This window comes from Hemicordylus capensis, chromosome 4 (assembly GCF_027244095.1).
Source record: "Hemicordylus capensis ecotype Gifberg chromosome 4, rHemCap1.1.pri, whole genome shotgun sequence".
Taxonomy (NCBI): domain Eukaryota; kingdom Metazoa; phylum Chordata; class Lepidosauria; order Squamata; family Cordylidae; genus Hemicordylus; species Hemicordylus capensis.
In genome coordinates, this window is record NC_069660.1 from 85383798 (window position 1) to 85400531 (window position 16734).

Genomic DNA, 16734 nt, shown 5'->3' on the forward strand with positions numbered 1-16734 from the left:
AACATTGTGTACTGTTTTATACATGTAACATGTGAAATAACAGTTTCAAGAATTGATTTAAAAAACAAAAAACAAAATCCAGCTCGTTAGAGGGGGGGAAATCAAATTGGACCATCTAAAAATCTTTATATTTACGAGATCTACTTGCATTTTGAATTCCCATATTCATATGCCTCAGGTATTCTTCTGTGGAGTTTAAAATATCACATCAGAATTGGCCTCAATACTCCCTTTCATGAAGTAATTTCACAAGATGTTCTGTTACTGTCTGAGCCTGCAAGAACCCTCTTCGTGCTAATCTTTGCCTATGCCCACACAGCCTCTGGGCCTTCAGACTGACTGGAGGGACTGTATTTCACAAGCAATGCTCTGCTTTCTGCTGCTTCTTTGGCATTTCCTACCTGAAAAATTTCCCTACATGAAAAAAAAAATAACATTGACTAGAAATTTATTTTGATCTTAAATTGCCTCTCTTCAGGATTACTGTCTCTCCTCAACAATATTCACTACATTTCAGACTTAAAAAAAAGACTGGCAAAAATGCCTAGAGACTCACTGCTGAAGTTGCAGAGAAATTTAGGGGGGGGGGGAAATGGGGTGGGAGGAGAAGATAACACACAATACTGAACACTGAAGAAGCAAAATAAGCCTTGGTGGGATATCAGTGTCCTTCCAGTGCTCTTTATCACCCCAGGCCGTGACAAAATATTCTAGATTATGTGGAAACTCAAACAGCAAAATAGTACTGCTTTGAGTACTGAAGTAGAAAAGCATAAAACAATCTTTAAATTTCATATATAATGCAAAATTCGTATTTTAATGCAGCAGAACTGGTTTTTTCTAGCAGCAGAGGGTATTTAGTTATGCTGTAGTGGTTAGAATGTTGGGCAACCCAGGTTCAAATCCCCATTCAGCCTGGAAGCTCACTGGGTGACCCATTATCTCTTAGCCCAACACAGGGTTGTTAGAAGGATAAAATGGGGGAGGGGAAGAGGATGTTAGTGAGTTCCTTGGAGAAAGGGCAAGATATACATGTGTATGTGCATATATCACACTTGCATACATGGACTGCTTCTGGGCACAAACTCAACATTTCCCAAGATGGAACCCTACGTCTAGGTGTGTGTATTCTTGACTACAGACACAAGCTCCCCCATTCCAGTGGGGATCAAAGGACACAGCACACAGAAACAATTAGAAGATAGGTTTATATATAATATATATATTTAATTTTAAAAATAAAACTTCAATTGCAAGGCTAGAGGTCTGTACAAACTACAAAAATAAATCTTTTTTCTTTTTAATATAAATAATTTATATGGCATGACAACATTTCAGGTTAAAAGGTCTCCAGCACACCTGCTACATACTCACATGCACACGCGCACACAAATACACACATGCACACACAATGTGTCCCCTTTTCACCATTCCCCCACATGTTGCTGGTACCAGTCTGGGGGGGAAAGCACCATTTCTATTATGGGTTTCCTAGAAGCACTTAGCTGTTTTCAGGCAGTGGGTGGGTGGAAAGGAGAAAGGGAGAAGTGGGGCAGACATGTCAGATGTTGCTAGATTTGAACCTTTACAGTAGTTCCTGGCCTATAAAGTAGCTTCATGGTGTAAAAACTGGACAGATCCAAACAGCTGGATCAGTCCCTGCCATGTGGCAAGTTTCTGTGTAAAGGGAAATCGCTCCAGACCCCAGAGATCACTGGTAGCTTTTACTTTAATCAGCTGAATTCATTTCAACAGGAGGCCTAATCCTACTGAAGATGCCATGAGGGTTCACACAAGCAAAATGTGAAAACCTCAACAGACTCTCCCTTGACAGCAACAAATCAATAGGGAATAAAACATAGGTTGGGGAATAAAATTACAGCAGTTATTGGGTGATAAAGGGGATTTAAAGTGCCTGGGGTTTAGAAGGAAGAAAGTCATTGGGGAAATAGATTCCAGGCTGAATTAGCTTGGCACTCTCTCTTTCACACAGGCAAGTAAGCTGGTTGACTGTAATGCTTCAGCTTCTGTGCCCAAAAGTGATACACCATTTTATTCCCAAACAGGTCACAATTTCCACACAAAGCCCCAGAGGTACAGCCCACACTACAAGAAAAGTGGAGGACAGCTGCACTACTTGTTTTATCCAATTCTAAAGAGCAAGCTGTAAGCATTAACCCACTGGACACATTAGCAAACTGTTCAGAGAAAAAACTAATTGCCTCTAATTATTGGGCAGAATCATGCTGAGCAGCCTCTGCAATCTAGGGTGGCTTCATGAAGCCTATGCACTTCTGAACCTGTAGCCAGGGCTTGCTAAAAAGTTATTTTGCTTCCTCCATCTCTGAAAAGTAATTTTGCTCCCCACCCCTGCACTTTGTTCTAATCAGATATGGGAGTGGGGTGTTGCCTCCTCAGGGGGTTAACAGTGTCTGATACAGTGGAGGAATTGCTTTCTCCCTCAGAAAGTTTCCCCAACTACAACTCATTCCCTGTATCATACAAGTAAATAGGTTTCCTAAGAATCAAGAGCCTAAAATTTAAAAGACCAGAGGGACACAATTTGTCCACCCAGCTGAGATCTACTTGTCGTGAGGATCTGGGACAGGGAATTGTGCTACCCTTTGAGAGATTTACAAATTAGTTGGAAGCCCCTGGAAATCTGCTGCCCCAAGCACTAGTGCCTATTGGGTAGGGACAGCTCTGCCTGCAAGAGAAGTTTGAGAAATTTAGCTTCCTTTCTAGTGTCTCAATCTCATCACAGTACTTGCTGAAAATTGCAGCACTCTATCAGGTCCCCTCCCCTCAAAAACAAAACAACAACAAAACACAGCAGGTGAAAGAACAGAACATTGAACAATACACAATTTTGATTCTAACTTAAATAGGGAGTGGCCATTGTTCAACATAGGGATGTTGATAACATTATGTCAAGAATCCAAACCCATAAGGAATATTGCTCCAGCTGCCATCCTGGCTCCTTTTCAATTAGAGCAGCTCCAAAAAGTGTGTGTGTGTGTGGGGGGGGAGGGATCACTTAAAACACATTTTTAAAAAATCCAGCAAGTGTTGTGTTTCAATACATAGGATGTGAGCCATTCTCTTGCAATTCCTAGGACAGAGCTGGCCAGAAAACAGCACGTCAAATTTCAGGCAAAATTCAGGTTTCTGTCCTGAACCAGAATGGAAAAACTGAAACGTTTCATAAAAGCAATTTTGACTTGGTTATGTGGAAACCAAGCATATCAAATGGAAATGGAACTGGTCCTTTAGAACCAATCTTGCTGCCAAATGACAGTTCATTTCTGGATTTTCAGCCAAAGAAGCTGAACCGGAAATAGATCATTCCGAAGCAGAAACAGCAACCACAGCGCTCATTCTTTTGGGCAGGAAATAGAGCTTTTTGCCCAACCCTTGCCTCCTTCTATGCACACTTTCTGCTTTGACAACGACATGGGGATCTTTTTGAGTGGGAGAGACTTCTGTCATCCAAAACCCCCCACTGGGCTCAAGTTAAAAAAAAAAATAATTCATGAGATATATGATGATTTTCTTATGCAGACAAACTCTGTGTAAGAGCGTGGTGGTGGGAACTGTACACCATCACTTCTGAAGTGTGGTATGAATGCTTCATGTGCCACAAGTACACAGATCAAGGAGCCAATCAGCTAATATAAGAAAAACACCATGTGTTTGTCAAGTGACCAAAAATGTATGTGTGCCAGCAACCCCAATGAGAACTGGTAATATTCTACAAATATACGTCAGCTGAGTGTAGAGAGCTGTTGAATCTATCACAAGGCTACTCTGTTTTCTTACACGAGTATTGTCCTTTTGAGACACCTCACATTCCCATTTGAAATACTCCCTTCACAACTAACCCAGAATATGTGAATTTTCTACTCAGGCAGCTGCATCAGAGTACCAACTCTCTTGTGAGAGGCACCCCTTAATGTATGGATTCAGAAAAAAGATAATCCCACATCTCTACGAGTTGTCCTTCCAGATGTCCCAGCTCTGATCTCCACCCATGTGAAGCAAATGGGCCAACAAATCCTATGGACAGAATTCTCCATTCTGGACAATCCCCTCTTTTATGAGACATAAATGATGCCCCATTGATACAACTGCGGAAGGATGCTGCTGAGACTCTGGAAGTACTTCAAACTGTTTTGTTCAGGAGACTCTCTAGTGATGGACTATCTTGGGAAACAAAGAGGCAGGTAAGTTAAAGAATGGAGCACAAAGGACAGTCTGGGGGTGTGCACGGTATGGTAGAGAGGGGATTAACGAAATTTAGAACAGCCACAGGGCAGTCAGGCTGGTGGAAGCGGGAGCGGAGTGCAGCCCGTCCCAAACAGCTTGCATAGAACATAAAGAGTCAGACACATGGTGCCCCTCCATTGCATGCTCCCTCCACTCCACACTCCAAGGGGGTGCTCTCCCTAATACAAACTCACCCTGGTATTTCCCCTTAAAGGGATACCTTCACTTTTCTTTTCTTTTTTTAATGAGGGAGCTGTGAAAATAATAAAAATAATTATTATAATTATAAAGGGGAGGGTTTGTGAATCTTTTTATACAGCTTAATAATAATAATAATAATATTAATATTAATAAAAATAAAAGAATAGCAGCACAATGTGGGATAGTTCCCCACACATAAGTTGAGTCCTGTTCTCTCCATGGGAGGGTGGGTTGTTTGGGCAATTCTGATGCCCTGCCCACAACATGGACAGGAAATGGTTCACAAAGCATATGGGGGAATGGTCGCTTTCACTTTCCAGATCTGATGGGGCTGCAATTTCCCTGTCTGCAAGTGAGCGGACCCGATGCTGTATGGGCCATCAGTCCAACATAAGGATACAAACTGGGCATGTTTTGGAGCCAGAAGCCCTGGCGACCAAAGGACCCAGCACGCTTTTTGGTGGCAGATTTGCCTAGAGAAACCAGGCATGGGAGAGTGGAGTACCAGGTGCTGAGAGATTCTCCCATCAACTTCTTCAGTGAGTAGACACTGCAGCACTCATCTGGCCTCATGGCTCCAGTTTTCAAAGGCACTGTCTAGATCTAGAGTTAGAGAGACCTGGTGCAGGAGCTTCGACATCTCTGCTTCACAATCCATGATGTGTGAACCTGGGTCCCCTGACCCCACATGGGATGCTCTGCACACTCCATCCCTGAGGTGGGAGTTCTAGAGCCAGGGTCTTGGGCTGGCGAAAGTGGGGAGCTAGTGCCTCTGGGCTAGGTCCTGCAGTTCCAAGCTGTTAGGTGGGTCTAGGCCAGGCTCTTCAAGGCCATCAGATTCAAAGCCCTCGTGTGTGTAGCCCCGGCAGGAACCAGGAAGCGACGGGTGCAAGGCCAGCATCACTGAGGCAGTGGCTGTCACTGTGGTGAAGGTACCACCAGGTCCAAGAGGTGACACTTTGGTGCTCAGGGCAGTGGGGTTGGTCCGAGGGGGAACAGGGGCAGTCCGAGTCAACCAAGGCCCAAGTCTGTGGTGGTTGTGTTGTTCTTGCTGATGTGAAGCATTCTTGACATCTGTGGTGGTGGATGGTAAGTGGCCTCCAGGAGTTGTGGGCTGGGTCCAGTCTGGGCTGTTCAATGAAAGAGGCGATTCCAAGCTTGTCTTGTAGCTTTTCACCACCTGCCCAGAAGCAAAGAGAAAGATTTGTGTGTTGGATAGGAAAGAGCACACTAACAAAACACTGTTATCAGGGAGAGCTGTTAACGTAAGAAACCATGACCATTTCACATCTCTCTGAGTTTTCAAACAGTGAAGCACTACTTCCATGCAAGGAGAAACCTAAGTACCAACAGAGTAAGATAGTCTTCTGAAATTATAAATCATGGAGCCTTCAATGACTATTTCTTGGCACCATCTGTTATAACTCCTAAAGCCCTCATTGATCTGGGACCAGAGTCTTGACTCCTATACCCCCAATAGACCAGTATGTTATGCTGTACCTTAAAGGGAAAAGTCTAGGATTCCTGCTTTCCAGTGCCCTTGCTCTATCTTCCTATGGCCCACTCCTTTGTGAGAGATTCCAGGAATTCTGTTTCCCAGGCCCTCCACTTGAATTCACTCAATGCCCATTTGTACCTCAACAATAGTGATAAACGCCAGAAGTCCTGACTTCCATCTTTCCTCCCCTCCCAACTCACTAAGGGACATGGCCAACATAATGTGCAGTTCTAAAGTCTCTGTCAGAATTTGTGACAGACCCAGAAGCAACAGTGCCACTGTAAAGAATTGGAAGTAGCGCTACCAGTGTTACTGTAGGCACATTCACACGTTACAGTGTACACAGGTACAGAAGCACACTTCCTATCTGTACCATGCATTTGAAGGTCCTGTATCCAGGTTAACTTTTAAAATGAAAACAGGTACAGTCATTCACACAAACACATGTACAAGTGTGAAGACATCTGTATACTCATACAGCATAATGTCCAAATTGGGCTTGTATTTATCCCCATTTTTGTGAATGGGAGAAACTGTGGTAATGCTGGTAGCACTACCACTGGTTCTCTATAGTGAAACTGCTGCTTCACTAGCTGTCTTCAGCAGCAACACTAAAAGTTCTACTGGAAATGCTAGAATTGCACATCACAGCCAGTACCCTCAAACTGGAGCTAGAACCCTTCCATCACACTAAACCCTGTTCATCTAGAGCAGGGCTGCTCAACTTCAGCACTCATAATCCCCAACCACAGTGGCAAATAATCAGGGATTATGGGAACTGTAGGCCAGCATCTGCAGGAGAGCCGAAGTTGAGCAGCCCTGATCTAGAGACATCACATTTTTGGCTACTCTGCATCCTGGTGGACACTTACAGTGATTTTGGGAAAGCTGGGGCTTTTGCTGGCCTTGACCAGGATGTGTGATTGTGTTGGTGGGATGATGTAGGTGCTGCGGTCATCTTCACCAGTATCTGATGTGCCGGTACTTTCCGAGTAGTATTCCGAGTCTGAGGAGTCACCAAAGGCCCCGCCATGCCGGCGCACATAAAAACTGTGGTGGCTGATGGGTGGAGGAACAGGGGATGGTGTCGGAAGGCGACTGCCATTGTCTGCAGGGGTGACCTGTATGAGGTAAACCAGAAAGGCATATTGAGAGGACAGGGTGCCAGACAAGAGGTCTCCAGATCATGTGCCTTCAAACGTGACCCTTAAGCACACACAGAAGCACTGCTCAGCGACTCACACAGAGCAAGAGTGCTACTTCCCTCCACTCTAATTGAATGACAAGATGTGGATGAGATGCAGGATCCCTTCCCCCCCACTTCTCCATGGCTTTCTGCTGGAGCAAGAGGATCAGAAGCAGGAGTACTCTCACCTCAGCAGGTGGCCCAATGATAGACAGCAGGACGGGCAGCAGCACCAGGCCATTGAGCAGTCCCAGAACTGTCAGGATGGTGAGCACAGCAAAGAAATACCTTGCGGGTGGAGGAGAAAGAGGTCAGTGATTATCATGTGTGCAGATCAACTGCATGTAACAGAGCTGTGATTGCCCATTTTCATTCCACATCCTAGTTACTGAGACACAGTGCTGCTCTGAGGTCTCTGTGAGAGAGGAGACTATTTATTTATCCAGGTGGTGGCAGATGTCAGCAAAGCATCTGGGTCGCTCATCAAGGCACTACAGAGTATAGAGCTAGGATAGCCTTCCAAATTAATACACCAAACCCTGCTCGCTCGCTCTCAATAGCATCCTAATTACTATTACATTCATTACTCTTCTGCTCTCCCTCTCCCTCTCACATACACACACACAGTTCACTCATACATATTCTGTTTAGACACATATGGATAATAGAGTGTTTCACACTCTAAGTCAACAGAGCCTCCTAAAATAGTTATGTCTCCAGTGCTGTAGAGAAAGGTGCAAGACATAGAATAAATGACCCATGGAAGAGCCTAACTTCAGTCCTTTATAGGTTGCTATGTTGAACAGGGGGATTTCTATCCTGCTCCAAATCTGGTAGTATGCCAATCTAGACCTGGCCCAATCTAGCCCTAGTCCTTGAATTGCATCAGCCTCTGTCTGTGTTCCCTTGACATTTGTCATGACACCTGCAGGGGGCCTAGTGCCATACCCACTGGAATATATAGACAAGTGGAGAAGAAAGTCGCAGTACCTCAGAATGAAGTCAAATTCTGAACCAGCCAACATAAGCACACCCAGCAGAGTGGAGACAGCACCATCCATCACAGGGGCAAACATGTGCTCTAGGGCCACAGTGGAGCGCAGGTTCCGGTTGCCAATGGCTGTGAGGAAGCCCTGAAGAAAGATGAACAGTCAGAACTAAGGAAAAACTTCTCCAAACAGCCACTCCAATGGACCAACGCACAGTGTCCTGGTCAAATACCAAACTGGGGGGAAGGATGTCAAGAGCCAAATACTTAAAACTGTCCTTGCACACCAAGTCTGGTGCTATTGCTCGAGCTAGGATAGCCTCCTCCAGAAATAATACCTCTCACTCTACTTGCCTTGGCAACAGAAGAGAGTTTGGAGTCTGCTTTTCACCCCACACACAATTATACCCTTGGATTCAGCATTAATTAATCCAGTAGAACTACCAAACCCAGGTTCTGTACCACAATTACAGAATTAGGTTACATGCTACTCTGACGATTCTGGATGAGACTACAACAGGGTGGTTAAAATGTTTTAGCTTTGTTTGTTTGTTGTAAACCGCCCAGAGACGTGAGTTCTGGGTGGTATAGAAGTGTGTTAAATAAATCAAATAAATACATAAAAAATACTGATGAATAATTATTGTCTCCGATGTTGTTTAACATCTACATGAAACCGCTGGGAGAGATCATCAGGAGATTTGGTGCAGGGTGCTATCAGTATGCTGATGACACCCAAATCTATTTCTCAGCATCATTGGGAGGGGGCATAACCTCCCTAAATGTATGCCTGGAGTCGGTGATGGGCTGGATGAGGGATAACAAACTGAGACTGAATCCAGATAAGACGGAGGTACTCATTGTGCAGGGTCGGAACTCGAGAGACAATTTTGATCTGCCTGTTCTGGATGGGGTCACACTTCCCCAGAAGGAACAGGTACGCAGTCTAGGGGTGCTTCTGGATCCGAGCCTTTCCCTGGTCTCCCAGGTTGAGGCGGTGGCCAGAAATGCCTTCTATCAGCTTCGGCTGAAATGCCAGCTGCATCCATTTCTTGAGGTGAACAACCTCAAAACAGTGGTACATCTGCTGGTAACCTCCTGAGTGGATTACTGCAATGCACTCTTTGTGGGGCTCCCCTTGTATGTAGTCCGGAAACTACAGTTGGCCCAGAATGCGGCAGCCAGGTTGGTCTCTGGGTCATCTCGGAGAGACCATATAACTCCTGTACTGAAGGAGCTACATTGGCTGCCGATATGTTTCTGGGCGAAATACAAGGGGCTGGTTACAACCTATAAAGCCCTAAACAGCTTGGGCTGTGGGTATTTCAGAGAACACCTTCTTCGTTATGAACCCCACCGCCCACTGAGATCCACTGGAGAGGTCCTTCTGCAGTTGTCACCGGCTCATCTGGTGGCCACTTAGGGACGGGCCTTCTCTGCTGCTGCCCCCAGGCTTTGGAATGAGCTCCCTAGTGAAATAAGAGCCTCCCCATCTCTGACAGCTTTTTAAAAGTCTTTAAAGATGCATCTGTTCACTCAGGCTTTTAATTAATACTGTTTTGATGGTTTTAATGCTGTTTTAAAATATTCTTCTAAAATGTTTAAATTGTTGTAATGTTTTAAACTTTTCATTTTTGTTTTAACTACGGTTTTACTTTGTTTTTATTTTGTTGTAAACCACCCAGAGATGTAAGTTTTGGGCGGTATAAAAATAAAATAAAATAAAATAAAATAAAATAAAATAAAATAAAATAAAATAAATAAATAAATAAAATCCACTTTAAGTGATCCTGAGCACTTTTACTGATTCTATTTTACTTGAGCACTTTACTGACTTTTACTTCACTTGAGCATTTACTAACTCCGCATGGAAACACCACTACTGATCAAATTTTTATAAAAAATTGAATCATCCAACTGTTCTTGCTGAATGCCATCAAGGCAATTTGGAGAAATAAAGTAGTACAATCACGTACCAAGATACCTGGTCTGGGGGTGGGGGAGTGCATGGCCTTTCTGCTAGGTGTTTAGGGCAATTTATTTCCTTTAGTACAAACCCACAACCTGTACAAGGGACAGAAAGTGAGCAACATTTGCTGACACGGTTCCAACCTACCAACCAAGAGATGTATGATGGAGTAGGAGTACAATGGGTTGTGCTTGTGTGACTGCTAACTTACCAGGGCCACATGGACAGTGAACTCCACACCAATGCCCACAGAAGCGATGAGGATGACCACAGGGATGGCACTGAGTTTGATGCCCATCAAGCCCATGATACCAAAGAGCTCAACTGTCATCATAGCCAGAACGAATACCTAGATTGGAGAGAAGGGGCAGGGTAGTCCATGTCACCCAGAAGCCATGTCACTGGCACGTCACTCATAGCCAGGATGATAAGGGACCAAGAAAATTATAAACAGGCATCTAAGATATCCTGACACAGAACGGAATGGCATACACAGAATTTATGAATCTAATTATTCAGTTTAAGAAGCCCCGAGTTTGACTAGTCCTCCTGATTGCAGGGTGGAGGGGGCGACTGTAGGGTCAGAAACCAGAAGGGAGTTCTGCAAAGCCCTCAGCGTTCATCAGTAAGTATTAATGAGCCTTCCCCTGCCCCCGCCCCACATCTCCAATACATGCACTGCCCTAGAATCCCACGTTTTTCTTTCCCAATGTCACCTTAAGATGTTAAAAAATGTATAACATGTTTTCAAACATATCATTTGGTTATTTTATTTTAGCCTACAGTTCTGATGTTTGGCTTCTTTAGAGCAATAATATAGCCCTCAAGATTATTAATGTTAAACAGCTACAAATGTCAACAGCCATGGATATGATGACAATGGGACAGAGATAGGGATAAAAAATATCAAATTATCAAATGGCCATGGTGGTGAGCATGTGCTTCATGGTAATTAATTCACAGCTGCCATTCATAATAAGGCACTCATATGCCACTAGAAGATGTGCATGATTTCTGACTTAAGGATTAATACAATGGAATGACAGGGTGCTTTATATGCTAGATAATTAATATGCTAGTTAAAAGACAAAGAAGCAGCAGTGGTGCAGGGTTGTGGACACTCCATCTGTAGGGTGGATAACAATGCAAATATAGAGGGGCACACGGACAGCAATGTGCAGACCAGTCACATTTATGCTTAACCCCTTCAGCACCATGGAGACAAGTTTGAGGACAGCGGAGAGAGAAGCCTTTTTGCTGCAGATACACAGATGTGCAGCTAATGTGTGTTTGCCACTCTGAACACACGCAATGAGAATCTGTGACCCATCCTAGCTCTCTGATGCACATACCTGTATAATGCACACACTAGCAAATGTTTTTGTTTTGTGCATACCTTAATTAATACATGTATGTGGAAATATTTTAAGCACTCGTGGAAAAAATATATATAAAGTCCAGATGTTTTCATTTTTAAAAAGTCAGATTCAGCAACTTGATATTCAATTTCTGTAATCGGAATACAAGATGGAAATCATTACATCAACTTATTTTATTTCTCCAATTTATTCCAGTTGCAAAATCTGAGTTTTTGCAGAACTGAAGTAATTTTAAATGGTGATAGAGGAAAAGTTCTTAGGGTTCTATGTAAGGGGAGGCATGGGGGAGAACAGGGAATTATGCAGATAACTCAAGTTCTGCATTCTGATCCCAAAAAACTTCACAAAAAAATCCCAAATGCCCTTCTTCCCCTTCCCCGGCTTCCATGTTTCCTGTCACAACCATGAGGGCTAGAATCTCTCCTAGATTTTATACAGGTCACAGCACTGGATATCTCATTGCACAATACTATACTACGCCTACATATAAGGTCTGGGATGGGCAATTCAAGCATCCTGGCATCCTGTTTATGGAGCAGAATACTCACAATGATGCTGGCGGTCCAAGGGTTGAGTAGCAGCAGAGTGCACACCAGAAAAGTGCAGGCCAGAACAATGCTGATTGCTTGCAGAAGCCAGTGGCGCAGGCCAATGTACTGCTCCCAGAAGAGGAAAGGGTAGCCGCTGGGGTAGCTGAGCACACCATGTGTCTGGGCCACCTCATCGCAAATGGCACGCACGCTCTCAATGGCTGCCACAAAGTCTGATGTCTGTCGCAGTCCATTGAGGTAGAAAGGGAACTGAGCAAACTCCAGAGACTGTGCAGCTGGGACTGACAGAGAGAGAGAGAGAGAGGCAATAATCAGACTCTGTGATCTCCTAACTCTACTACGGCCCAAGGAGAATTGCCACCTTTGCCCATACATCCACTCACACATGACGGCAGAACTGGCTTGGAAATGTGGGAAACTAACAGCAAGACTATTTACTCTGTGAAATTATGAGCCGCGACAAGGCTGAGACAGTAATATGTGAAAGAAGGCTGAATGGGAACAGGGCTCCGGTCTACTCACTTCGAAGGTTCTCGCCGGTAGCATCATACTTGTCATGGATCCATTCTGGAGGTGGTGGATAGAAGTTGGCCTGGGAGGCAGCAAAGCCAAGGGGGTCATTGCTCACCCACACTGTTAAGCAGATGTAGAAGATATCAGGGGGAATGATCCCATTCTCATCCACGAGGCGACGAGTTGTCAGCTGTGGGGCAGGTGGAAGGGAAAGGTAAATGGGGCAGGTAGAAAGATCTAGCAGGTCTGATCTAGCAGGTCAGGGGTCCCCGCCTGGGCAGTAGCTTACCCTTCCCAGCCCATATAAAATCCTCTTTGTCCCTTGAAACCTCCACCTCCAAGGTGCTTCCAAACACCTGCAGGGGAAGCTTTCCCTTCTCACTCTCTACCCTTTCTCAGCAGGGGCCAGGTACACCAAAGCCTCAATTGAAATGCTTATGGTTCTGGGAGTACCCTTTGCTTGTTCACTCCCATTCTCCCTATCCACTTGTTCACTTTGGCTTCCCACTTACTTGATTTAAATTGAAGGGTTCCTTCTTGTTGCCTGTCTGGATGAGGAGTTTGTAGGCCAGGGCACCATCTTCTGACCCATTGCGGTAATTCTCCTTGGTGATGTGGCCAGCTTCCCAGTCCTGGTCAAAGGCTGCCTGCAGACCTGGGGCACAGAGAGCACACAGTTTTTAGGGAGTACCGTCTGCAGGACCCATATTCCAGGAGCAGGAACTCTTCTCATCAGCTATGCATATCACCTTCATAGTCTCCACTGGATGTGTTCCCCAATCACTACCAGATATCCTGCACGGGCCATGAGAGCTGGAGGACATCCCATCCCAATTATCTATCTATCTATCTATCTATCTATCTATCTATCTATCTAGTTGGTACACCACCCCAAACATTTGTCTCTGGGCAGTTAACAATAACTGCAAAGACAGATGCAGGGAGAGGAGAGGGTTGGCAAATAATCCTTCACTCACCTTGCAGCCAGTCCTGGAAGTAGTGCAGCCACATCTTAGGCAACTGGTGGTTCTCATCACGCACTACATACTGGATGGCAGTGAAAGCCTGGTGCAGGCCATAGAGGGCCTCCTGTGAGTTGGGGTAGTCAAAGCCACCCTTGGTTACCACAAACATGTTATAAAAGGAGAAATACTTGAACTGAGCTGAAATGAAGGCATGTTCTTTTGTGCCTCGTGGTACAATATCCGTCAGATAGAGCCCATCGTGCACCTTGGTTGTGCCATAGAGACTCAGGCCCAGCAGTGCCAGAAACAGGGCCACCACAATTCCCTGAAAATGAAGGAAGAAAAGGGTTAAGGTGGTTGCAGTCACTCCTCCCCTTGTGCAGAACCCATGGTTGCTGTCAGGAGGTTTAGTCTCCTCTCAACAAAGCAAGAGACTGCCTGGACTTTGGAACTATGACCATCCAGTCCCATTCCCTAGTGCCTACATGTGGAATATGAGTTGGCCCCAATGGAGCCGAAATCTAAGTGGCCCATATTCTGGGAATATACAAATTAGACATGAATATCAACAATGACAAGCCACGTAGCTCCATTTTTCAGAAGCTTAGCCAGCGCTGGCTTCTTAGCCTGTCCACGAACACGTCTCCCTGCCTTTTAAAGCAGGGAGAGCTGCTCCTGGCCGCACTGTAAACTAGGGGTGTGCACGGAATCTGCTGGTCAGGTTCGGTTCGAGTCAGAAACAGGCCAATTTGGTCCGGCACCCCCTCGACCCCCCCCCCGATTCAGTTTGGCGGGGGTTTCCACGATTCTTATTTTTGTTTTAATTAACTTACCCCCTCTGGGGGAGTTGCTCGAGGCAGTGGGTGTGCGTGTCTGTGAAGTTTCCCCCTTCCCCACCATGGCCTGGCATGACCCAGGCCACACAGAGGCCAACTGTGCAGGCGCAGCAGCCTCCAAAATAGCCATTGTGCCAGAGGGGGAAGGCCCAAAGAGCTGGCTGAATAGGCTGGTTTGGGCAGTAAGGGAGACCGGCTGGTCAAACAGGTCGAACTGGTTTGCACATCCCTACTATGAACATGGTAGGGATGTGCACGGAACCAGTGCCTGCTGGCCTGAAGCCGGTAGTGGCGGGGAGAACTTTAAAGGCAGGAACGTGCACCGGGAACTTCTGATCACTTCCGGTCCGAGGAAGCAACAGGGCAGCAGGGAAGTATGCTGCTGCCCTGCTGGTCCGTTTGAATACACAGCACCAGCGGGGGAAACGTGGTAGAAGGGGTAACCCGCACCCTCCCCTGCCCTTAAAGTTATCCACCACCCCACCTTCGAACCGGCTCAAACGCCGGTCCACAGAACCAGTTTGGTGCTCCTAGAATGGCTCAATGAACGGTTCTGTGCACATCCCTAGAACATGGCACTGGCTGGAATTTGCTTGCCAGCGGAGTGCATGGTGTGGCTGGGGGCGGGAGCTGGTGGTAGTGGGCTGAACCAGGCCTGCTTCCGGCCTCCCTATGCTACTTGTCTGGGGCTGACATAGTCTCTTCACCCTGGATTACTTGAGAAAGATATGGAGTCTTTATCGCTACCCGACCTGGAAATGCAGAAGATGACTAGGCAATATGTAGTGTCTACAATGGACCTTTTAATGGCTACAATGGACCTGAAATTAGATTGGTTCTGATGTATATTAATTCATTTTTCTCGATGTTAGGCTGGTTCAGACATCATGCAGAACCACAGTTAAATCTTATTTTCTTGTGGCATCTCCAAGGACTTAGGAGTCCTCCATCTCCTATCCATATGTGTCTCATAAAAATCCAACTCTCTATCGAGAACAATCCTACTTTTTAGTGAACCCAGTACAAACCTTGTGTTCAGGTCTCAACTGATTTCAAGGAAGTTGGTCAGGGGAAAAACAAAACCAGACGGTTCAAACATCATGATCAATCCTGGTTTATTTTGAACCTCAATCAGAAGTGGAATTCTTCTGAAGCTTGCAGGGCAGGGAAGGGGGGAGTGCACACTTCTGAGGCTCAGGGATGTTGCATGGAGCTCAGATTTAGCCATGGTTCCGCATGAAATATGCAACAGCCCAGTGTCTATATGTAACATTGGTCAGAGCACACAGTGAATATATTCCAGATTAAACTGGAGAGGTATGTAGCCCTCAATTCCAGTTGGTTAAAAAGGTCAGGGAGCTTTTGCTCCCTGCTGCTTGGTAGCCAAGTGCCCCAAAACAGACGGGCTATCCAGGAAGCAAGTATTCTTGCCTGCCCCCCACCCCACCCTCCAAATAGGGCCCAACCTATCACAAAACACCACACAGCAATTCTCTGCCACCTACCTTGGTCTGGCTCTGCAGCAAGATAGGTGCATATGTGTTACGAGCAAAGCTGGAGAGATTCCACCGACAAAAAGGCAATGGCACACACTCCTGGGCCCCTTTGCTCTCATCCAGCTGTGCCAGGAGGTCGCGGGTGGAACTGGCAGGGGTGAAGACTTGCGAGCCCAGGGGGTTGGCTGAGAGCAGGGTGGAAGGTGTGGTGAAGACATGCTGTGTGGGTGGAAGAATGGTGACCACATGCCGTCCAGAGGGATCACATTGGGTGAAGGCCTGCACTGTGGTGGTGATACGTGTGCTGGTGGCCAGTGCCGGGTGGCCATGGTGAAAAGCTGGTGCAGTGTGGTTGTCATTTGCATCGGCAAATTCTTGCGGCTGGATCTGGATGACACGGGAGGAGCAGAGGCTGCGGATAGAAGAGGACATTGAGAAACTGCTGGCGAATGAATATACAGCCCTTGCCATTGGTGCATGTGATGAAGATTCAATGCCAGGCTGAGATTCAGCATCTGAATATAATGATCACAAAAGGAATCCAGTTCTCTTGTTGAGCAGATGGAGAGACCCTTTGGAGTGCAGATGCGGGGTGTCAACCAGTGTCCCAGCTGGTGCATTACTGTCTTCTCACAGGAGATAGAACCTAACCTTGCACTGTGGACAGTGTGGGCTGTCCCAAGAGGCGGAAGACTATATTTGATCATCCCACTCTTAAGGCAATACCTGTAGAAGCAGCACAGAATATCAAGCCTCTTGTTTTCACGCCGGTGAAGGTCCAGGCTCAGGATGGCAGGGAAGATGAACAGCACCATGGCAAAGTTGAACACCACCACGACTGCAGCCTGCAGTGGACAAGGAGGTGAAAAAGAGCACACAAAAAGTT

The 16734-nt window shown here is 45.9% G+C and overlaps 1 protein-coding gene across 3 annotated transcripts in view; it reads right to left on the bottom strand.

The window, feature by feature from the left end:
- Positions 1-1202: 1202 nt before the first annotated feature.
- The window catches only part of PTCH2 (patched 2), a 93765-nt gene continuing 78233 nt past the window's right edge, over positions 1203-16734 (bottom strand). For all 3 annotated transcript variants that reach the window (XM_053245374.1, XM_053245376.1, XM_053245375.1), the window contains 11 exons: positions 16575-16693; positions 15858-16260; positions 13529-13841; positions 13064-13206; positions 12561-12741; positions 12036-12319; positions 10320-10457; positions 8142-8284; positions 7340-7439; positions 6838-7086; positions 1203-5647 (listed from right to left, as the gene is read on the bottom strand). In XM_053245374.1, coding sequence (XP_053101349.1) covers positions 5231-5647; positions 6838-7086; positions 7340-7439; positions 8142-8284; positions 10320-10457; positions 12036-12319; positions 12561-12741; positions 13064-13206; positions 13529-13841; positions 15858-16260; positions 16575-16693 — 2490 coding nt within the window. In that variant the 3' untranslated portion in view covers positions 1203-5230. The remainder of the gene's footprint in view (positions 5648-6837; positions 7087-7339; positions 7440-8141; positions 8285-10319; positions 10458-12035; positions 12320-12560; positions 12742-13063; positions 13207-13528; positions 13842-15857; positions 16261-16574; positions 16694-16734) is intronic.